This window comes from Simochromis diagramma, unplaced genomic scaffold (assembly GCF_900408965.1).
Source record: "Simochromis diagramma unplaced genomic scaffold, fSimDia1.1 OVJJ01000802.1, whole genome shotgun sequence".
Lineage (NCBI taxonomy): Eukaryota > Metazoa > Chordata > Actinopteri > Cichliformes > Cichlidae > Simochromis > Simochromis diagramma.
Window position 1 is genome coordinate 17625267 of NW_024387492.1, and position 23367 is coordinate 17648633.

Genomic DNA, 23367 nt, shown 5'->3' on the forward strand with positions numbered 1-23367 from the left:
ACATGTTTGCTAAATGTTGCCTCCATGCACCTCCGTAGAAGTCAAGCAGTCAGTTGCATTGATATCTCTTTGGACCTCATATTGAAAGTTACAGTGAAAAGTTCAACAGTTTGAATCAACTCCAGATCTTTTATCAGCTTAATCTGAGATGAAATAATGAGGGAACGGTCTCCTCAAATATTTACAGGCTCACATACTGGACATAGTTCTACAACAATGCATAGGTCTGCCACTATGTTGCCAAGAAAGCTTTCACACATGGAAAAATATTTATGAATCAGTAGTGAGATGTTTTACGACCTACAAAAGAGCAAGACACACTGAGACGTCCACTCAGTTTCAGGATTATGCTTCCACTTACAGTGAGTGGAGGAGGTCTGCTGAGGGATTTGGGAGGTTTGTGCCAAACACTAAGCGACGCTGCAGGATGTACTTGACCGTCTGTTCCACAGAGATGGCAGCCAGACAGAAAACTGCAGCATGCTGATGGTTTAATTGGACCTGGCAGTTATCAGTGATGATAGCATAGAGGATGAGATAATGAACTTTTCACAGGCAAATGGAAATGAGCTGAATGTTTTTATTCAAAGCTGAGCAGTAGAGTACCTGATGTTCAGCTTCCTGTTCACAAAATAGAAAACAAGCCTTTGAATTTTACCTGTTTGCTGAGCCAGGAATGGATAATAATGGACAGAGGCAGTGATTCAAACATCACAGTTTGAGTGGGATTTTTTAAAGCATGCAGCTTCATGATAGAATTAGTTATGTGTCATATTTAGGATTTCAACTATTGGCATATATTATTATAATCCATATATCTTCAAAACGAAACGTCAAATTTTCTAGAGGCTGCGATGACTACAAATTATTTGTTTACAAATTATTTGTTTTGTCAATTATGATCCAAAACAGATAATTGTAACACTTGAAGGTAGAACCAGTGAGTTGGACTAAATCTAGAATATCTGATGCTCTAAATATGCTTTAGAGATCATTTTCACAATTAGGTAATTATTGGTTAATGAAATGACATTAAATGCCTAATATTGTCTGACTACTAAAATAAGGTAAAATAACAAAATGGTAAGTTGTATGGGTGAGAGGTATGAAAGAGGTGTGGTAGAGATTGTGACCGGAAAAAGAAAAGGTACATAGGTGGGAGAGTGGAAATTGTGGACAAAGGATGTTGGAGTTGGAGCTCTCGGGCAGGATTAAAAGAGGACCACTGTACTCTATAGAATCTAAAATGGCTCAATAATAATTAATATAGTATGGCATAACAAAATAGATAAGAGATAACCCCAAGGATATTAATTTTGGTATTAAGTTAAAAAGTATTGAAATGTAAGTTTTGCGCTAATTCTTTTTAATTTTTTTTGAAAATTTAAAAACAGTTATCAAAAAGCAGTTGCTGTTTATTTTACAATAAATTGTAGATTTTTTAAAATGTATTTTATTTTTTTTTAAAACCGAACTCATATTATTGTTGTATTTAGTTGTGTTTAAAATGAATCGGGGTCGTCTATGATTCCGTCTTGAAGACGCGTTTAATAAATTCCTTATAACGTGTTTAAACTTGTTCCGTTCGGCTACGAACACGAAAGTTAACGGTCCAAACGCATCACTCTGACGTCATGCCGACATAGAGACGTGGCACGCGGACAGTTAAACGCTCAGAGCAGTTTACGCAACGTCCTCTCGTTCATTCAGCAGAAGGGAGGAAGGAGGCAGGAAGTCACGGTACCCGAACTAATAACAGCCCATCTGGACCCGGAGACATGGCTTCAAATAACGGCTCGGTCGGAAAATGGGAGGTGGTGAAGAAAGGCAAGAAAAATAGCAACAACTCCGGCGGAGGAGGCAAGATACCGGCCGACAAGAAAGCCAGCGGAGGAAGGAAAGCCCTGGGCGAATCTAACCAGCCGTCCAGACGTAAGTGAACACGGCCCACTGCTAGCTGCTGAAGCTCAACTTCACGCAGCATTACTTCCTGGTATTAATTTTATCTCACACTGTCTGCGGTTTTACCAGCTCAGCTCTGAGTGGCTCTACCTTAAGTCCGTGTGTCGGCGTGAATTTTAAACTACTAGCTGAGCGGCCTTTGTGCTTCGTGCGGCTAGTTAGCTCGTTAGCAGTGTCAACAAAGTGAACGTCAGCACTGAGAGAGTCTGTCAGCATGTGTGAGACGCTTTTTGACCTTTGACCTCCCTTCAGCTGCTCTTTCGAACGAGCCTGAAGGTGTTTTTGTCATCTTGGAGCTGATCGGTATGACGTTAAGCAGCATTAGTTTGTTTTTACCTCGCCTACAGTGATGGCTGTCATTGCTCTGGGGGTAAATATTTAACAACGTGGCCATTTAAATCTTATGCTACACGTTTAGCCATGGTTTTACTTCAGCTTTATGCCTCGTAAACAGTTATCACTGCTATTATCATCGTTTATATAAATAGATTAAACTCGTTACTCTATTTTGTTATTACTTCTGACTTTATTTTGTTACTTATTTAGAAGGACTCCTATTAGTAACAATACAACTTACTGTTCCTGTTTACCTATAATCCTCGAGGTGATCAGTGTCCGAGTTATATTTTTGTTTGAGCCTTCTGGTGTAAAGGGCAAGTTTTTATAAATCAGAAGATGTAGGGTACTTTTATGAGTGATCTTTGAAAAATCAGAAACCTGGATGAGCTTTTCAATTCCAATTTCACCTTTAAGAAACCCGGCCACCCAGTCCTGCTTCTATCATCTAAACAATATTGCAAGGATACAACAATACCGACACTCCAGCTGTCACTTACGCTTTTCTTTCCAATATTTAAATTGTTGTCATGCACTTTTAATATGTTTCAATCAGAAATAAGGGTCTGAGTACCCCTAAGTGCACTACATATGGTACACTGTTGTTTAGCTTGTGTCTTGGTGTTCTGTCCTTGGGATGAACCGGTCTTTGAAAGTGATGCTGGATCTGAAGTGCATTGGGATGCTATGCTTAGAGAAAATGCTTGTTCTTCTTTACTTTGAACTGCATACGTTGTTTCTACAGTAGATGATAACCACAGTGAAAACAAATAATATAAATAATATAAATAGCTAATTTTGATTTTTAAAAATGTTTTTCTGCTAATAACTTTTTATCGAGTAAAGTTTACTCAGGTTTTTACTTATGTCTTCTGATCAAACATCGAGTGAAGATTCTATTGACATTCCTCACATGAATAAAGTCACTGGAGTGTTGGATCTCAAACTTGTCCTCCTTTTATTACTATCAGTGGCAGCAGGAGAATTCTCATTGTTAACCAGAAATGTCAAAGTTGGAATAAGGTGCTAAACTCAGTAGTTTGATTTACACCTTTAAAAATTGGAAAATGAAACCTAATTCGGTAACGTTGCTATGACAAGTTTAGACGTGCAGTTAGGTGATATTAATACTGAATTACCAGCAGCTTCAATCTACCACATTGCTGAAACATTATGTCAACCTAATGATGTTTTATTTTTACTGAGTATGAAGCCCATACTGAAGCTGGAGCTCCTAATCTACTTATTCATTTTTTTCTGCCATGTTTTAAGAACCAGAATTAATTTGTGTTTTATCAAATCTTACGTACCAAACAAACCCTGCTGTTCCCTCTGTTTAGAGTCCCGCCCGGTGTCTCCTACTATGTCAAAGACTGACAAACACCATAGTTATCTTTATCTGTGTTAGAAATGACTCTTCACAAGGTCAACATATTATTTACTGACCTCTGATCAATTTCTACCCTTAAATTGACCAAAATACTTTCTGTTCACTAAATCTAGCAATAGCAGCTTGAAGAGGCTTCACTGAGTCTTTTGATTTTTGGATGATCATCACAAAATGATTATATCTCACTTTGCTGGAGCTGTTTGTTTCTGCTTCATTTTTATCACTGAATCTTACTGTCCAAAGTCTGATCACTGTGGCTGATTCAGTGGGGAAGTGGTGTAAAGCTTTAGTCTAAAGCTTATAAGAAATAAACCTGATCTGTTTAGTAAATGAACTCTCCAACACTTTATGTGAATCATTTTATTAACACAAATAACATAATCACACATTCAGAAAGATATTTTGCCAAATCTCAGTTTGTTTCTTAAAGGCTTTCATCAGGACTTGATCATGAGGCTGTTACTTTTGGGTTTGTGGTTTTGACACATAAAACTGGAGGATTTTTTTTTTAAACTTTGGCCTGGAGGGATTACGTATGTGGTTGAGCAAGAAAAGTGTTGCAGCAAAATCAGGCATTATGTAAGTGTTCAACAGATAAGAGTGTGAAGCTTGGATCACAGAGAAGAGTGGTAAATGTCTCTGCCTTTGCTCTTTGCATTATTTAAAAAGCCCTTTAAATCAGTGATGTTTATGATTGTGCGTACCTGGCCAGCGACTGCAGATGGGAATTAGCTAGTAGATAAATCTGGTACAAGACATCTTTTCTCTTATGAGGTCAGTGTTTTGGTCCCTGACAAATAAAGAACTGCTTGTATGATAACCATGTTCGACTTTTTGTTCCCACATGTCTAAACATGTGAGAACCACAAAGCTTGAATTTAAGGAAGCTTAAAAACATCATCTCAGCTATTATTGGCTTTTAGTGGCCCGTGGATTAGGGCAGTAAAATTTGTTCTTTTTGGTATTTTGTCTTGATAGAAACTATAATCTGAAAGCTGTCACACGTTAATGATTTCTGCTAATATGCTTCTTGTAGTAAATTACACCAAAATGATCCCAAAAACTGTTGTTTCTTTGAGATGGTTTTAAATAGTTTCATACAACTGAGATGAAAAATCTATTATCAAAATGACTAGTGAGTCTGACTGTAGACAGTAAAATGTGAGATCCTGTTAGTTGTTGTTTCACAGTGGAGCTTTTGAGCCCACTCATAATACTACAGCTTATAGCTGCCTACCCCGCATCAGCCTCGAATGTAAAGCATAGGGTGAATGACTGCTGGAAGTCATAGATGTTACATTTAGGCTTATGTTTGAAATACTAATTACATTGCAGTGTTTCCCACTAATAGAATTTACTCAAGCGACACACTCAAAGATTTGAGTCATGAAAATATATTCTTCGCTCTTATTTTGAAAGTTTAGCTAGCTCTGATCCATCACATGTTTTGCGATTTGCTGGCTTTGTTGTCAGTTCTCTCCTTGAAATCTTTCAGCTATCCGGAGTCCTTCGTCTCAGTCAGGCTAATTTTAACACCACCATCTTGGGCTTCAGCTGGAGACATTAGTCCTCTCTCTGCTGTGGAGAACCCACATAAGATCCAGAACTAGAACCTGCAGCAGGTGAAGAACTGGTCACTACGCTGAGCTGACCGAGTTTGGAGAGCGGAAAAAGGACTGCTGTCATCAGCAGCAGTCCAGTGTGAGGAAGTTACTAGAGAGCCAGCAGCACAGTCTTGTGACAGTTCATGAAATGGTCACAACATTTAATCTGTGGATTCATATTTTGGGCTCTCTCTCGTACTGACTTGTATTCATGTACACAAAAAATGAAAAGAATATTCCCAGTTTCAAAGATTGGGGAAAAAGGTGACATTTAGGCTACGTTCACACTGCAGGCGAAAGCGCATCAAATCCGATTTTTTTTTTTTTTTTTTTTTTTTTACCCTATGCGACCCATATCCGATCATGGTCTGACAGTGTGAACGGCACAAATCCAATATTTTCAAATTCGATCTGGGTCACTTTCGTATGTGGTACTGAATCCAATACATATCCGATGTTTTAGAAAGCGACTGCTGTTTGAACGGTCCACTGACACAAGACAGACGCCAATTATCAGCGCCAGAGAAGCGCCCGAGAAGACATCGCGAATGCTTCCTGGCCATCCAGTGTAGATATCAGTGAAACTGTTGGGAAGACAACGTTGGAGAGCGTTTGCTGTCACATTTTTCTTTGTAGTGTGAACAAGCAGACAAAAAAAATCGGAATTGAGCATTAACACCTGCACCTTAGAGAGAGCGGGGGTTGAATAATTTTACTGCTCACACCAGAGACCAGTTTGAGTCCCACATGGGAAACATTTTTACACTTCAGTTGGATTATATTAATTGTGTTATTTAATTATTTTCAGAGCTCAATGTTCGTCCAACTCCCTAATCTCAGAAACATACAGATAAAAATTGAAGATACGGCATGATTCATTCAGAAAAATAAATGTTTAGTACGTTAAACCTTCTGTAATCCAACCTTCAAGTTAAATTTTATTAGCTTTTTGCTTCTTATTGCTCTAAAACTTTAGAATGCCTTCCCTCTTTGCTGAGCGAAGTCAGTCACCCATGCTTGTAAAGCTTGTACACAAGAATTTCACTTGCATGTGCTGTACCAGTGTACCTGCACATGTGATGTGACAATAAAAGTGACTTGATTTGATTTTGATCAGGACACTTCTGTCTTTGTTTTGAACCGTTTGTCATTTACAAGGACTGCTGGTATTTCCCTAAGTCTGCAGTCATGTGCTTCTTTTTTTTTAAAACAGATGTTAATTGGTTGGTTTTAAGGAAACCAACCACTTCACTTAAAGTTCCCTGTTCACTTAGACTTTACGTGATTATCCACTGCAGACAATAGTGCACAAGGTCCCAGATAAGGTTGCAAGGATTTCTGAGTCATATGATGCCATGAGAAAAGACATTTCAAGCTCCACATTTTGTTAAAACCTCGATAATTAACCAGGGAGTCTACTGTTTCAGCAGAATCATTCCATGAAACATCAGTTTTATCAACCTCCCCCACCCGCCATCACCCTCTCAGAATCAGCTGATTTATTTATTGGGTGCAAAAACATTGGTATATTTGTTGAAGCCTTGCATAATTTCACCTCTATATTAATGTATTTTCAGAGTTATAGGTCTGTGGTGGGCTGAAATTCAGTGTTTGTTTTTTTTTATTTAGTTTTATTTATTTTCCAGTATTTTTAGGCCTCATACAAATTTGTTTTTGTTTTTCATTTCCCAGCTGAAAAAATACAGATGAAACTGCCATGCAGGCCACAAGAAAACAGCTGAGCACTAGATACCAAAGATTACAAGACTGTAAATATAGACAGGTCTTTCCATGCCTTGATCCTAAAGCTTTGATAGTGGTAACTTTCCTCCCTGACTTGAAAAATGCTATAACAATCTTTACAGTTTCAGTGATCAACACACACAAGCACACATTCATGCAGCATTTGATTGCATACTATGCAGCTCTTCTACTATCACACACACTCACATGCCTGTTAAACCTCTTCATATGTTTCTCTCGTTATATTTTGAGCTTCTCTGTAAAACATGGCACACTCATGTTTGAGACTAAAAATAGAGACATGCTGACTCTAAATCCACATGTGTGACTAAAACTTGATTTGGTTCAGTCCAACTTCTATTTTTCTCATGATAAAGCACAGCCGCTCAGTTACGATCACAGGTAGAGTTTAAAAAGGAGCTCCATTCTGAAACGGAGTACAGGAAAGAGACAGCACTGTGACTGACACGATGGCCTGAGTTGGAATGAAGGAAAACATTTTTCTAGAGCCAACAGAAGCAGCCCATATTACTGTGATCACTATAAATGCTTCATAGGTCAAAGGCCAATTTGAGTCGTTCGTCAAATCACCTCATTAACCAGCTTAAATTTAAAGAAAAGTGATCTTAGTTCCTGCCATCCACCCCTGGTGTGTTTTGCACACAAAATGACAAAATGGTGACAAAATGATTTGATCACCAACAGAGTAAAAACTGGTAAGCAGTTAAATTGCGCTCTGATTTCCCCACAGTCTGTAAAGGTGTCAGATTTATTCCAAGCTGCAGGTATTTGATGGGAAATGAATAAAAGCAGAACAGGGTCAATTTCAATGTATTGCCACTTTCAGCCAGTGAGAGAGCTTTGACATCTTATAAATACAATTACTTGTTATTGCCTTTATAAAACATTGCAAATAAGTATTGATTTAATATCAAAGTACAGGCTCTAAAAAAAAATAAATAAGGCGTTCTTAACTTTGTATAGGTCCTCAAAACTGTTTACCAGAAACACACAAGGGGGAGAGCTGGAATGCTGTTGGTGCTTAACTCCAGTCCTTTGTGAATTGTATTGAGTGTGCCACAAATATTCCTTTGGGTAACAGCCCATTACACAAGGCGTGGAGGGAGGGCAGAAGGGGGTAAGCAAGACGCTGAGGAGAGTAACTTGATTTTTAGGACTCAGGATAGAGGAGTCACTGCATTTCACTGCAGCTGCTTTGTTTTGTCCTTCAGCGCCCGTGAAGATGTCAGAGAGTCTGTATGACAGCTTGGAGAAGGTGGGAAAGAAGCAGAACAAGGAGCAGGTTCCTCCACCATCCGAGCCTCAAAACAAGAAGCCCTCATCAAGTAAACCACCCAAGAAGTCGTATTCGAGCAATACAGCCTCTCCCACAACTTACAAAACCCTCGAGGAGGCGTTCAAAGCGGTCAGTATTTTCTTAAGTTGACTGATATTAAACTCAATGGAAATTTAGTGAAAGAAATGACCCGAAATGATCTCTAAACAAAGCAGCATTGTTACATCTTCAAAGCCAACTGTCACATGCTGAAACCGATCTAGCCTTTGCTTGGAGGGTGTGTTCTTTTTGAGACTCCAGTGCTGATATTTTTCTCTTGTCCTGTCTTCAGCTGGATGTTGCAGACCTGAAGCAGCAGTTGGCTCGCAGTCAGACCCTGTTTCCAGAAAACCCTTCGGTTTGGATCAAAGATCTGGCTGGATACCTCAACCTCCATTTAACTGCCCAGGACACGGAGCCCACACTCAGCAGCCACCCTTATGGTCAGGCAGACTCTTATTTTGATATGCCCATTTATTTATCGTGCGGTTAAAGCATTTCAATACTTAAGTCTTCCTGTTTGTCTTTTCTGTCCCAGACTACCCATACTGCCTTACAGGAAAAGAGCTGAGGGGCGTGATCAAAGGCCTCATCGGACGTTGCAGCAGCGCTCTGCCAGATTTCTTCGACCACTGTGTTTACACTATGCTCAGGGAGTTGGACAGACAGTCAGGTAAACCCAGGAGAACCTCTTACATCCTTTTATTGATGTGACTTTACTCAGTAGAACATTAACAGACAGGAAAAAATGTGCCAAGATACCAAAGCTGCAGAAATCTCAATAATAAACTTAAATGTTCTGTAAGTTGAAATAATATTCTGATTGAATATAAAACATATAAAACGTTACATATAAACCAAATAAATACAAGCAAATAAACAAGGGGGTAAATAGGTGGGGGGGATGTGGGATTTATGCCCAGGTTAGTGGTTGTCTTTGACCACAAAAACCATATCACCTCAATGGCAGCACAGATAGAGGTGAAGAGAAGGCCAGGTGGTGGACATACTTGTCTGCCTCACAAAGCCCACAAGGTAGCGACAGGCCTGAAGCCAACATCTGAAAGCAGATGAGATGAGAGACCCTGAAAGAAAGGCAGCTGCAGGCAATCATTATGTTCCTTCCTTGTATTCACTTGCAAAAAGCTTTTGTTGTGTCTAGATTCATCTATTGATCTAGATTGATCTTTGCACGAGCTAAACTAAACAAGCTTTTAGCGAGGAGCAAAAGTGCACTGCTGTGAAAGAAAGTGATGTGTCTTGTGGTGTGACTGTCTTGGCTGTCAGGGGACAAAAAAACTGTGATCTTTGCATAACAGTGCAAAGATCACTGTTATGGTTCAACGCTAGGGTGGGGTCAAAACCCATCATGACTCAAACCTCAAATTACCAATGTTTACCTTTTAACAAACTTTAACCAAGAGCAGTCAGCAAGGTCACCAGGATGCCTCATGAAATAAAGATTTTACCCAAGCATTGTTTCAGTTTTTAGTTAAAATTCATAAAGCAGAAAAAGAAGCCGAAAGTACTAATACCTAAAGCTTATTGTTTTTATTTCCAGGAGAACCTCTACATGGCTACAGAGTTTGCATTCAGGCAGTCCTGCAGGACAAACCCAAAATAGCCACCCAAAATCTGCCAGAGGTGAGTGTGTGACTGTCACTCCGGCAAATAATCAGCAGCTTTGCTACTCTTTTCCTGCTCTGCATGTTATTACACTAAAAGCTCAAGCTATATTTTTCCTAACTTTTCTGGACATGTGTAATATTATCAAATTATGTATTATATTTTCAAACTGGTAGTTTCAGAGTGGGTATTGCTGGATTTGTCTGTTTGAATAATTTTGCATTATTATATTGTAAAACTCTGCCTTCTCCTTGTTCCTTTTCTGCAGTATTTGGAAATGTTGCGGTCAGTTCAGAATCGTCCAGTAAAGTGTTTGACCATCATGTGGGCTCTGGGCCAAGCAGGATTTTATGATCTCAGCCAGGGTCTAAGAGGTAATAAACACTTTTACACAGAGGCACACAATAACTTAAATATTTTACATTACCGCATATCCATAAAGCCCAAAACTGCTCTGAACAAATAGGCATTTGCCCAGTATTAGTCCAGATCTGTCTGTTTTCCCCTTTCTCCCACTTTCCCAACAATGTGTTAAGACAGACATTCTGGGTTGGGGTTCACTGAAGCAACAGAGCACATTAGAGCAGTAATATTCCCCCCTGATAGCTGCTGGTGCTCCAAGTGTTATTAGTTAGTGTGACTATATTAAATGTTTACAGTGCAAAATTGCAATGAAAGTTAGGGGGAAATGGTGTCTAAAATTACTGATTTAGTACAAAATCACACCCAAAGTGTGATTAAATATATTTATTTTCACTTTAACAGAAGAAAAGCTTCCTAAACTAAAGAAAATGTTATTTGTTTCAGTGTGGCTGGGCATCATGCTCCCTGTGCTGGGAGTGAAGTCTCTGTCCTCATATGCCATCGCCTATCTGGAGAGACTTCTCTCGTAAGTCTGACTCAGAAATCCATGAAATTTCTCAAATTTCTTCATCTTCCAGACACTTCCTTTCCATTCATTTGTAGTACTTGAACTATTAAGATCATTACCAGTGATACCTTTAATTTGAATGTCATGGATATTTCAACATACTTTAATTCTTTTCCCAGACTTCATTCAAACCTGACAAAAGGATTTGGTATTATGGGTCCGAAAGAGTTCTTTCCTTTGCTCGATTTTGCTTTCATGCCAAAGAACGCCCTGTCACCAAGGTAAATGTAAACCAGTGCAAACACAGACCAACAGCAAGACATATCAGACTGTTCATAATCTCTGTTTGGAAATAAAAGCATTGCAAAAATGTTATCTGCGTTCTGAGTCCTAATATATGTTTTTCTGTTTTTTATTACAGTCTGCAGGAGCAGCTGAGGCGTTTGTATCCTCGACTGAAGGTCCTCGCATTTGGAGCCAAGCCAGAGAACACGTTGCACACGTACCTGCCGTCATTTCTGTCCAGAGCCACGCCACACTGTCCTGACGACATGAAGAGGGAGGTGAGACCCACAATTCTGTATATATTACTGCTGCTACTGTACTGTTACAGCAGCCATCACAACACGATCTTTGACAAAAGTGATTAAATAAAGCAGAACTGCTCAATAAAATTGTGTTCTCACTAAACGATGTCAAAGAATACATTATGAGTAAAATGATTAAAAATTAACCGCATTGTCTTCTGCTTCTTGCAGCTGCTCAGCAGTATGACTGAGTGTCTGTGTGTGGATGTTCAGAGTTTAGGAGTGTGGAGGCAGCTCTACACCAAACACCTACCCCAGTCCAGGTAACCTGTGGACCATTTATTTTTTTTGTCTTTTTATTTATGATCACATCTCCACATAAGGTAAACTGTACAAATGAAGATGATTTCAAACTGATTTCAGACTCACTGCTTTCTTTCCTCAGTTTACTTTTGAACCACTTATTAAAGTCCTGGAACATCCTTCCACCAAAGGTACAAGTGCTGTCACGATGTCTGTTGGCTCATAAACCAAACGCACCTCCCAGGGATACTGTTATTTAAACATCAAAGCCTGTGTAACCTGATTAATAATGCAGTTTTAATGTAACTTGTATTTTTATTGTCTTTTAATCCCATCACTGTGTTTTACTTGGACTTTTTTTTGTTTTTAGCTTCGGAAGAACCTCGAGGAAACGATCCAGTCTTTTAGAGTGACCAACGAAGAAATGAGAGACACCATTGAATCTCATGACCTTCAGGAGTGCAACAGCCTGTGCCAGGTGAGCAACTCAGCCTGTTCATGTTTGTTTAAAAGGAAACTCGAGATTTCAAAAAAGTCTGGGTTAGACACGAAGATAGTGTAATATTAAATCATGAAGCACCTCTACAATATGAAAGTGAGCAATATTTATAAAGTGCTGACAGAAGGCATAAAAAGCTTAAAAAAATTAAGATATAAATTTAGGAACTAAAACTAAAGGAATGAAGAGAAGAATATTAAATTGAAAGCCTATTAAAGAGATCAGTAGTGTTGTGCTATTGGAACGACTGTTTTGGGACTTACTGGGTAGTTTCCAAGCATTAAGGGCAGAGTTACTGAACTGGAGAACCTGGTGAGTTGCAGATGGGAGTACTGGAGAGATGAATGCATGAATGAGCATGTGCAACTCCTCTTTAAAAACTTCTTCTGACATTATCCCTGCTTCTTGGGCAACAACTAGAGATGTATGGAATCATAAAGCTAACACTTGGATTATGAGCCTTATTTGACATGTGCTTTGTGTTTCTCCAGAATCTGCAGGTAAAGATGCGTGGTCACGGGTTCCCCTGGTTCAAGCTGTTCCTGGTTCTGCTCGTGTTCGTTGCCGGCTTAATCGCCCACGACGTCAGATCAAACGGCTCTGTCGCAGGTCTGTCAGAGTGCCGTTTACTCACCATATTCGCCTATCTTTGTATCTGTGGCGTACTCATTGTGTTTATATTACGTTTCAGATTCCATCACAGCCAGGTATCTGCACTCAGGGATCACAGCTGTATCTCAGCAGGCCTGGAGCAAAATAACAGTCTACTCAAAGCAGGGCTTCAGGTACGATCATTTCTAGTCAACAGAGCCGACACTTAAAAATGATCCATAAAATCTAAAACAAGCTTCTGACTCACTTCCTGATAATGCTCAGGCACACAGTGTTTTATTCCCTGTGGTTTGTTGGCTTTTATTTAGAATTCTATATTAATATAGATTTATTAGATTAACCTGCTGTTCTGCCATAAAATGATTTGCTTTTAAAAAGAAAATTTAAAAAAATGTATGACTTTTTCTTTTCTTCCATTTTTCCTCTAATGAAGATTGCAGTTATGATCATTATTGTCTGTATTGTGTGTTTTGTATTTTCTGTAGCTGGTTGGAGACAAACACTCCTTATTATTACTCTGAGTGTGTCCGGGTTTTGGGTCCAGTAATGGAACAAGGTTTGGAAAAGGCAAAGTCAGCAGCTGTCTTCATCTCTGAAAACACCTCACGGTTTATTGTCTGGGTTAAAGAAACCACACCTCTTGTCATAGAATGGGTAAGGCCATGGCTACAGCTCCACCTGACCTTAAACATTTAAATGTTGAAGTACAATTTTTTTTTTTTGGGGGGGGGGGGCTGAAGCACAGCTTTCTGGGTGCATATTAAACAGTCCAGCTGGATTATCATTTCATCCTTTTGTGGATTTATTTGTGTTTATACTGTGTCACTTTCCCCCTTCATTAAAATTTTGAGCATTACATAAGAAACTACCAGATAACCCCAGTCTGACTCTGATTGTCTTACATGTCTTTGTCCAGGTGAACACCAACACCCCAGAGAGTGTGTTCCAGGCTCTGGCATATTTGAAGGAGCTCCTCATCTTCCTACATCAAAACTACATCCTGCCAGCGCTGGCGTACACATCTAACCTGCTACAGAGAGCATGGGCCAACTTAGAGGACTCTTGCAAGTCAGTACTAACAGCAGCTCTTTAACAGTTAATCTTTATTACTACATGCCTGAGTGTGGGGGAGTTTAACCAGGGTTAAACAAGAAGAACAGCACAGCTTGTATTAGAATAATCTGACTAAAACGAAGACACCTTACCTCTGGGCTGACTAACTATAAGAATCTGTGGCACTGCTGCAACAATGATTTAACTATGAAGCCCTCATTATGGTGCTTGTTGGGATGAAACGTGATTCACCTTTACTTATTGCTGTGTTTTATTGAAGCCACTGAGAAATGCGTGCAGGTTACCAGTTGCACTGACAGCTGTAGTGACATGCCAGTTTATCCTGCTGGAGTTTGGACCTCGTTCCTATTTGTTCTTTAAAGGGAGTTGCTCACCAGAGTTTTTGGCAGATCTTTGTAGGCTTTGTCTGTGTATGTTTCTCCTATTTGCACAGTACCGTCACAGCACCACACACATTTCACTTCTCAGCAGTGTGTTCATCTTCTGTTTACTGGAGCCAGGTAGTTGCACCCTGCTGATAAACAATTGGACTATTTTTCCATTCATTCATCCTCTGACAACTGTCCAGGTCTCGGTTGTGAGGGCAGCAGTCTAAAGCAGAGATGCATCAGTGGCCATTTCCTTGGCTGTTGATAACCTCTGAGGTGATTGACAGATGAACTCTGTAATGATCTGTCAACCAGTTATGAGTAGTGTAGTAGCCAAATATGTTTGTTTGTATTGTTTAAAAGGAACTAAAAGCATCATTAAAGCTGCAGTGAGTGATTTTTTTTTTTTTTTTTTTTTTTTTACTTTCTCTGTTGCAGTGGGGAGGTGTCTGTATCATGTCTGCAGGGCCACGCCTTGTCCTTTACCAACTCGACGTGGCAGCTACTCCAACACACGACCTCGGCAATCAAGACATGGGCCCAGGATTTGCTCACTCGAGCGGGATAACGCAATACACACACACAATATGCACACAGGAAGCTAAACACACCAACACACACACTCTGGCCCAGCGTGAGTCTGTCATGTCCTTTGTGACGCAAGTGGATGCCGCAGGGTCAGAGGGAAACGAGCTCACTCAAAAAAGACCCTTTTTGTCTCTTGTTTTGGTTAAATTTTAAAATCAGTTTGGTGTTGTTTAGATGTTTGTTTTTTTTTCTATCAGCCTTTTTGTCACTGCTGGATACGGAGGTTGTACCCTTCTTTCTCTCTCCCTGAGTTTTATACTGCAAATTTCAGCCACTGCTTGAGCCTCTGGGTTAAGCAGGTTCTGTAATTTATAGAAAATATAGGTTTGTAGATGATTTATAAAACGTTTTTATTTAAATATAATAAAAAAAAAATGTTGTGAAAGTTGGTAAAGGCAGGAAACATGTCAGAAACGTCTCCAAGCCACTGAAAACCTCATCAGAGGGTCAAGTCATCTTCAACACCTGGTCCTGTGTGTGCAAACCCCTTGTCATACCTAACTAGGGAGTTGTGTCTCCGGGTGGATTTGCTCGTCCAGAGCACAGTCGTAAACACAGTCTTTTCACATCAGTCCAGAAGAAAAAATCTGTGTGTCTCGTCTCTGCTGCTTTGTTTCTGTCCCGTTTTCTAATGCTTCACCTACCAGCAAAAGCTTCTCGCCCGAGCTGCGAGAAGCACCGACATCATGTACCTGAAGGTCAATGCGTTTCTGTGTTTGTGTCTGCGTGGATCAGTGATGCCAGCGTTGTCATCCTGTATGCTGTAATCTGAGAAATGACATTTTACTTAACTAACCCCCCAGTCTGTAAACAAGATGATATGGAAGAGACTAATGTCTTACTTTGTAATGTAAAATGATTTGTAATAAAGACTCCAACCCCATTGCAGTGTTTTTATCAGCTGATTTACCCGAGTGTGCCACGAGGTACACAGCAAATAATAGAAACCACCTTGTTAACAGTTGTCTTGTCATGACTTGGGGCTTTGCCCTCAAACTTCAATTTTGCATGTGTATGTTCTTATTAAAATATAATTATTAGATATGTGTATTCAGGGTCATCTTAAGAAGAAACAAATTTGTCTCACCACGTATTAATATAGATCAAGATGAGAAGAGTACACTGGGAATGTATTTTTAGTCAAGTGTCGCTGATTCAGCAGTCCTCTTAAAAACGTATCTTGCCCCAGTAAATCAATGTTTTCCTCTCGCACGCTTAGTAGCGCTGCCGCTTATAGAGAAACACTGTGGAGTGATGTTACCATCCCCTTCGATAGCTCAGTTGGTAGAGCGGAGGACTGTAGAGGAGTGCGATAGACATCCTTAGGTCGCTGGTTCAAATCCGGCTCGAAGGAGGTGACACTTTTTTTTTTTTTTTCTTCTTCTTCTTTCACGGTGTTCAAGCGCAACGATCGAATACAGATTACATGGTAGATACGGTTCATTAGCCGAACCAGCACCATTGCCAGCAAGCCAACAGACTCTGTTGGCTATAGCCCAACTCGATTACATAGATATATATTATCAGGTTGTGAGGCAGCGCACATAAGGGGGATTAGCTCAAATGGTAGAGCGCTCGCTTAGCATGCGAGAGGTAGCGGGATCGATGCCCGCATCCTCCAAAGTTTTGTGTCTCGTCGGTTGGCGTGAGTTTGTTTTAACTCTCAAGTTGCAAAATGCAACCAACCAGACCAATTAGAAAATATGGTTATTTTAAAAATTGGTAATTTTTGGGGGGGAGCTGAGACACAAAACATAAAGAAGATGCCAATGTCACATTTACATTTTCACGAAAGTTTTTGCGACGAATTTCACTGAAATCAATTCGTTCGACACTTCAAACTTAGGCAGTCTTTGTATAAGCTATTATAGGTCCCTGCTGTCAACACGTTATCACCTTCAAAGCCTAACATTTTAAGCTAGGTGACAAATCGTCGATATCTTACGCTTCCGGGGACCCAACATCAGCAAACAAGAGAACCGTTTGGAATGAATATACACATGTACACTCGTTTTACTTACATCTCTTTGGTAAACACTATATAACATGCTGGTTAATGTTAGGGATAAGATTATGGTTAGGGTTTGGGATACGGCTAGGACTGGAGTACATGGCTGGAACATGTTTTACCTCGGGAGCGTTATTGTACTGGATTTCATTGATAACCCGGCGCGTAGCATAAGAACGCGGAAGCTCACCTGTCGCGCTCCTCCGGAACATCGCAGGACTTGACAAATCGTCAGCATATCACGGGTTGGTACTGCGAACGGGCTCTTTCTGAAGCAAAGGGGGATTAGCTCAAATGGTAGAGCGCTCGCTTAGCATGCGAGAGGTAGCGGGATCGATGCCCGCATCCTCCAAAGTTTTTTCTGACGCGTAAAATATTTTAAATAGAGCATTTTAAATATTCATGTGATTTAAAACTATTTATTGTTTATGGAGAGTAATACATTTTAAGAGTACCGGGTAAATCTGTAAAGCAAACAGGAACTGATTGATTAATGATTATTTCTTTATGGCAGTGTATATTAATGAAATATGAAGTTGATATAAACAGAACTTTAAATAAATCACCCTAATTAGTAGAATGAAGAAACGACCTGAAATAGAGAATAAACTTATTTGAATGTTTATGACTCCCCGATAGCCGTAGATGTGTCTGTGCTGCCGCCTGGAGGCACAAGAGAGAAGATACATCTGCAGCTTCAACGTTTTCTTTAACACTAATAACTATGGCAGAGCACTGAATGTATAGAAGGTGGAAAGAGAGGCATTACTATGAGATAACTGTGAGGTAGAGTATTATCAATTGGTAAAAAGTGCAAATGTAATCAAGCGCACATGAAAAATTAACTAGCTTTACAGCTTTTTGTATTAAACTGTGTAAAAAGTTTACTTGCATTGACTTGATATTCTGTGCATGGCGTTTACAATGACTAAAAAGTTAATGTGAGAGACAAAACAGAAGACAAAGAAGTCCAGACGCTTTTTCTTTCCAAGCTCCTTAGACTACAATGACCTGGATGACTGAGAATCTTCACAGACAACAAGACAAGACGGTGCAACACTAGACAGAACAGGACAATACAGAGACAAGACAGTGCAATGGAAATTAGCAAATTACTAAGAATTGTGCAAAAAGACACTTGGTGTCTGAAGCTGTGCGTGTGTGGAGGAGCAATCCCAGTTCAAGGTCCCCTATGTGTCTAGACTCAGCACTATACGGATGGACTCTCTAGTTTGATATTTATTAAAACAATGGAGGAGTGAACCAGTCACAATTAAACAAAGACTAATCCTAAACTAGATTTACTGCCTGCTTCTTTTGTTTTTCTTTTTAACTGCCTGGCTCTTTACTATCTCTTAAATCCCTGTGACTAGCTACCCCTACCAGACCTTACTGTTACTGGGCTTTCATTAGTCTGTCACGACACTCAGGAATGTATCCTTCACAGAAAAAAGCAACGTAATCTTTAGCCATCACCAATGGGCGATTGATATAGTCTGACAAATAATAACAAATGTGTCTTGATATTGTTTGAGTGGCACACGTCATTGCATTGTGATCGTGCTACAGTACAAGACACTGGGGGATTAGCTCAAATGGTAGAGCGCTCGCTTAGCATGCGAGAGGTAGCGGGATCGATGCCCGCATCCTCCAAAAGGCCGTAGCTTTAAGCATCAACACAAAAACATTTCCTTTCCACAATAAACAAATGTTCAACTGTGTTCCGTTACCCCTGGTTAAGTAAGGTTACACTGGAAGGTTGACACCAGGCGACTGTGGAATGGACTGTGCTGCATCACTGACTACAAGAAAGACAACACAGTCAGTGTTCAGCCCACTGCATCTCTTGCAGACGAGCTTAACAACTTTGACGCAGACAACAGAGAGCATATCCTCTACCCTCAGGAGGACAGTGAGGCTGCAACTTTAACTCTCAAAACAGAAGCTGTGAGATGGATCTTTAAAAAGGTCAATCCTCACAAAGCTCCAGGACCGGACGGCATCCCAGGCCGGCTACTCAGAGTGTGTGCAGACAAGCTGGCAGAGGTGTTCGCCAACATCTTCAACCTCTCCCTGAGGCAGTCAGTGGTCCCCACGTCCCTCAAAGCATCCACCATCATTCCCGTTCCCAAAAAATCAGTGGTCTCCTGTCTGAATGACTACCGTCCTGTTGCACTGACATCCGTCATCATGAAGTGCCTAGAGCGACTGGTCAAAGGTCACATCTGCTCCTCCCTCCCTGAAACACTGGACCCTCTTCAGTTTGCCTATCGGACAAACAGAGCCACAGAGGATGCCATCGCCCTGGCAACGCACACCACCCTCACTCACCTGGAAAAAGGGAATACATATGCAAGGATGCTCTTCATCGACTACAGCTCGGCATTTAACACCATCACCCCCTCAAAACTTGCCACGAAGCTCGTCGACCTTGGGCTGTAAACACCAACCTGCAGATGGATTCTAAACTTCCTCACAAACAAGCCCCAAGTGGTGAGAGTTGGTAAGCACACCTCCTCACCACTCATCCTAAACACAGGTACGCCACAGGGTTGTGTGCTTAGCCCCCTCCTATATTCCCTGTTCACACACGACTGTGTTGCTAAACACGAGTCCAACATCATCATCAAGTTTGCGGATGACACAACCATCATAGGCCTCATCACAGGCAATGATGAGACGGCCTATAGAGAGGATGTGATGACACTGCACGAGTGGTGTCTGGAAAATAACCTGACTCTCAACATCAGCAAAACTAGAGAGATGATAGTGGACTTCCGGAAACGACCAGTCAGAGAACACCAGCCCATCCACATCAACGGTGTCAAGGTCGAAAGGGTCAGCAGCTTCAAGTTCCTTGGAGTCAACATCACCGAGTACTTCTCCTGGACCCAACATCACCTCAAATGTTGGGTGTGCGATCGAGAGCTTGCTGACGAGCTGCATTACAGTTTGGTACGGAAGCTGCTCTACCAGCAGCCGTAAATCACTACAGAGGGTGGTGAAGGCAGCAGAGCACATCACTGGCACGAGGCTTCCTGCCATTCAGGACATTTATCTCCAGCGATGCCTCCGTAAAGCACACAGCATCATCAAGGACCACAGCCACCCAGCACATCAGCTGTTCTCCTTGTTACCATCTGGCAGACGTTACAGGAGCCTGTCTGCTCGGACTACAAGACTTAAAAACAGTTTTTACCACCAAGCCATACGACACCTCAACCACAACACTTAAACACACACAACACAGCACTCAGAAGCTACCCTGCAGCTTCACAAGTACTCTGTTTAATCTGCACTGGTCACTTCACTTTATTGTTATTGATATTTATATTTAAAAAGTGCAATACTGTAATTTTCTGCTGCTCATTCCTCCCGTCATATTTCTTTTCAAGATTTTCTTATTTAATCACTAGTGTACATATATTTATATTTATAGATACATATATATTTAGTCATCTTTTCTCTTTTACCACGTCTCTCTAATATTTTGCTCTTTACTATTTTCCTATTCTTTTTTTTTATTATTTTATTTTACTTTATTTTATTTTCTTCTACTGTACCATGCTGCTGAGTGACTGCTGCTCGTCAAACACATTTCATTGCAATGTTGACCCTGTGCTAACTTGCATATGACAAATAAAACTGAAAACTGAAAACTGAAGGAAATGCTATCCCAGTTCAAGGTCCACATGCAATTTGTTTAGACTCAGCACTGTGCTTATACTCCCTATATTGACATTTATCACCCTAAAACAATGGAGGAGTGAAATGGTCACTATTAAACAAAGACTTACCCTAAACTAGATTTACTGCCTGCTTCTTTTGTTTTTCTTTTTAACTGCCTGTCTCTTCAGAAATTGGCACATTGTTAGTACATCACCTGCTGAACTTTCCACTTCCATTGATGTCAATTTGCATTAGCCCTTAAATGCTGTTGGTACCTACTGTGTTATGGGCCACAATAAAGACTAAATGAAAAGAGTTACACCTTGGTTGGGAGGAGTCTGAGCTTCTAAAAGTGGGGAATTAGAATCTCTAAACAACAAATCAGAAAAGTTTGATTTTTCAGATTGAAAAGATTGATCCAATCACTCTGAAAAGACTTTCTAACAGGTCCTCTCCCTTTAATGTCTCACAAAAACTGAAAAACATCCCTGATCATCCTAAAATAATATCAGAAAGATGGCAACTTCTTCTTCAGCAGTGACATGTGTAACTTGCAATCAGAGGGGGATTTGCTCAAATGGATTAGTGATCACTGTGAGACCTTGGGTCACCCTGTTTACATGCTTAACTTAATAACTAGAGGTGCAGTACTCTAATACAAGTCTTCTTTAGTGACCTTTAACTGATCACACATGCTGTGGTGTTGTAGAGCTGCAGATGCGCAGAGCTGAGAACGGACACACGTGGGCTTCCCTTATGGAAATTATACTGGGATAGTTCCTCCTTTCAGTACGCCACAGTCAGTTGTTTCCTTTGGCGTTTTAAGACGAGAGTAGCATTCGTGTGATCAAACACCCGCATCCGTGGGGGATTAGTCCCAAACAATGGAGGAGTGAAACAGTCACTATTAAACAAAGACTTATCCTACACTAGGATGTATCCTACATGATGAGTCAAGGAGGCCATTTACGTGAAAAGGGAAAGACCATCTCTGAATCGAGGAGGGGGCCTAAGGGTACATCTTTCGCCATCTTACAATGCTGTGATTGTAGCCATTCCCCAACTCTCTGTGAATGGTACTCATGGACGATGATCAGTGGGCTTTGATCAGTGGTTGTTGATCAATGGTCATGAGAATTTGCATAATTATAATGAAGGAACTGACCTCCCAGCCCATTGTTCCTTCAGTGGGCTGGTTTCAGTCATTATGCAAATGTACTGTTTATAAGATTTGGGGAAACCTGCAGTCAGCTGAGACTGAAGAAGTCACTTGGATGAGTGACGAAACGTTTCTCCCACAAAACACTACATCCAGATGAACAGAATCAACCTTTGGAGATTTACTTTCCTGGATGATTAAGGATGCATCAAGACTATCCCACACTAGATTTACTGCATAAATCAATGGCCTTTACAATATTTGAAAAGTTCATGTGACCAGGTACCCCTACTAGAACCTAAATGTCATGAAACTACTTTTGGAAAGAGGAGCAATCCCAGTTCTAGGTTCATAAGCAAAGCCCTGGTGTGTCTGTACTCAGGACTGCATATGTGCAGCTCTGAAACACCACAGATCATGGGACATGTGTAAGCTGCAACCAGAGGGGGATTAGCTCAAATGGTAGAGCGCTTGCTTCGCATGCGAGAGGTAGTTGGATCGACGCCCGCATCTTCCAAATGAGTGTTTCACTTTAAACCTCATCCTGAAAACATTTAATTTGCCGAGTGAACAAATGTCTTAAATCCCTGTGACTAGCTACCCCTACCAGACCTTACTGTTACTGGGCTTTCATTAGTCTGTCACGACTCTCAGGAATGTATCCTTCACAGAAAAAAGCAACGTAATCTTTAGCCATCACCAATGGGCGATTGATATAGTCTGACAAATAATAACAAATGCGTCTTGACATTGTTTGAGTGGCACACATCATTGCATTGTGATCTTGCTACAGTACAAGACATAGGGGGATTAGCTCAAATGGTAGAGCGCTCGCTTAGCATGCGAGAGGTAGCGGGATCGATGCCCGCATCCTCCAAAAGGCCGTACCTTTAAGCATCAACACAAAAACATTTCCTTTCCACAGTAAACAAATGTTCAACTGTGTTCCGTTACCCCTGGTTAAGTAAGGTTACACTGGAAGGAAATGCTATCTGCTGAACTTTCCACTTCTGGCCTGCAAGCATTGTGAGGGTCAAGTTTTTAGAAGTTCAGCTACTCAGCACCCATCTTGAAATTAACGTGAGTATCTTCAGGGCAGTTATTTTGAAGCATCATCTTAGTTAATGGTTCAGTTATCATGAAGACAACGTACAGACAATCCAGTCAATGCAGTATTTAAAAGTAGTTGCTGTTTAGAAAGTGTTACTACATTTATGCCTGCTTCTCTTCAGCAGAGCTGGATGATAAAACTATGCAAAGTTAAATGTTTCTGTGTCGTTACAATCCCACTTGGAGGATGCGGGTATCGATCCCTGGGAGAATTTAAATTGTATCACTTTTGTAGCAACTCTGACAAAGGAATCATACCATATGTTAAAATGTATAGCTCTACAAAATACACACCAACCAAAAGATTCCTTTGATCGATTCCCGTAGGAGACACAAATCTTTTTGGGGTTGAGTCTATGGAAGTAAATCTACCTACTAAACAGCCAGAAGGGATGACCAACTTCTTGTGAGGTATTGAAGGGACATAGAGACAGCAGGGGAGACCCGAGGCGGCCGCAGGTCCGAGTGTCAGGTGAACTGAACTTCAGGTAAGAAGTTATGACCTGCAGTCTATCTGGGTCAGATATAAACCAAGTTTAGGTGCAGTTTATTTTCTTTATGCTGACTTTTTACAGTCATTTA

General features: G+C 40.5%; 1 protein-coding gene and 5 non-coding genes across 6 annotated transcripts; all 6 read left to right on the plus strand.

Annotated features, from left to right (window-relative positions):
- The first annotated feature begins 1677 nt into the window (after positions 1 to 1677).
- Positions 1678 to 15722, plus strand: tmem214 (transmembrane protein 214). Its single transcript, XM_040017667.1, has 17 exons — positions 1678 to 1932; positions 8268 to 8461; positions 8664 to 8814; positions 8910 to 9044; positions 9933 to 10015; positions 10266 to 10371; positions 10805 to 10886; positions 11048 to 11149; positions 11290 to 11431; positions 11627 to 11718; positions 11841 to 11889; positions 12069 to 12176; positions 12689 to 12806; positions 12889 to 12982; positions 13295 to 13463; positions 13726 to 13877; positions 14690 to 15722. The coding sequence occupies exons 1-17, from the start codon at positions 1779 to 1781 to the stop codon at positions 14817 to 14819; spliced, it is 2061 nt and encodes a 686-aa protein (XP_039873601.1). The 5' UTR covers positions 1678 to 1778; the 3' UTR covers positions 14820 to 15722.
- A 383-nt stretch (positions 15723 to 16105) lies between these two features.
- On the plus strand, positions 16106 to 16193 carry trnay-gua. Its single transcript is given in 2 exon segments — positions 16106 to 16142; positions 16158 to 16193. It is a non-coding gene; the product is annotated as a tRNA-Tyr (tRNA).
- Positions 16194 to 16387: 194 nt separating this feature from the next.
- On the plus strand, positions 16388 to 16460 carry trnaa-agc. Its single transcript has one exon. It is a non-coding gene; the product is annotated as a tRNA-Ala (tRNA).
- Positions 16461 to 17126: 666 nt separating this feature from the next.
- Positions 17127 to 17199, plus strand: trnaa-agc. The gene has a single exon. It is a non-coding gene; the product is annotated as a tRNA-Ala (tRNA).
- A 1228-nt stretch (positions 17200 to 18427) lies between these two features.
- On the plus strand, positions 18428 to 18500 carry trnaa-agc. Its single transcript has one exon. It is a non-coding gene; the product is annotated as a tRNA-Ala (tRNA).
- Positions 18501 to 22479: 3979 nt separating this feature from the next.
- On the plus strand, positions 22480 to 22552 carry trnaa-agc. The gene has a single exon. It is a non-coding gene; the product is annotated as a tRNA-Ala (tRNA).
- Positions 22553 to 23367: the final 815 nt, after the last annotated feature.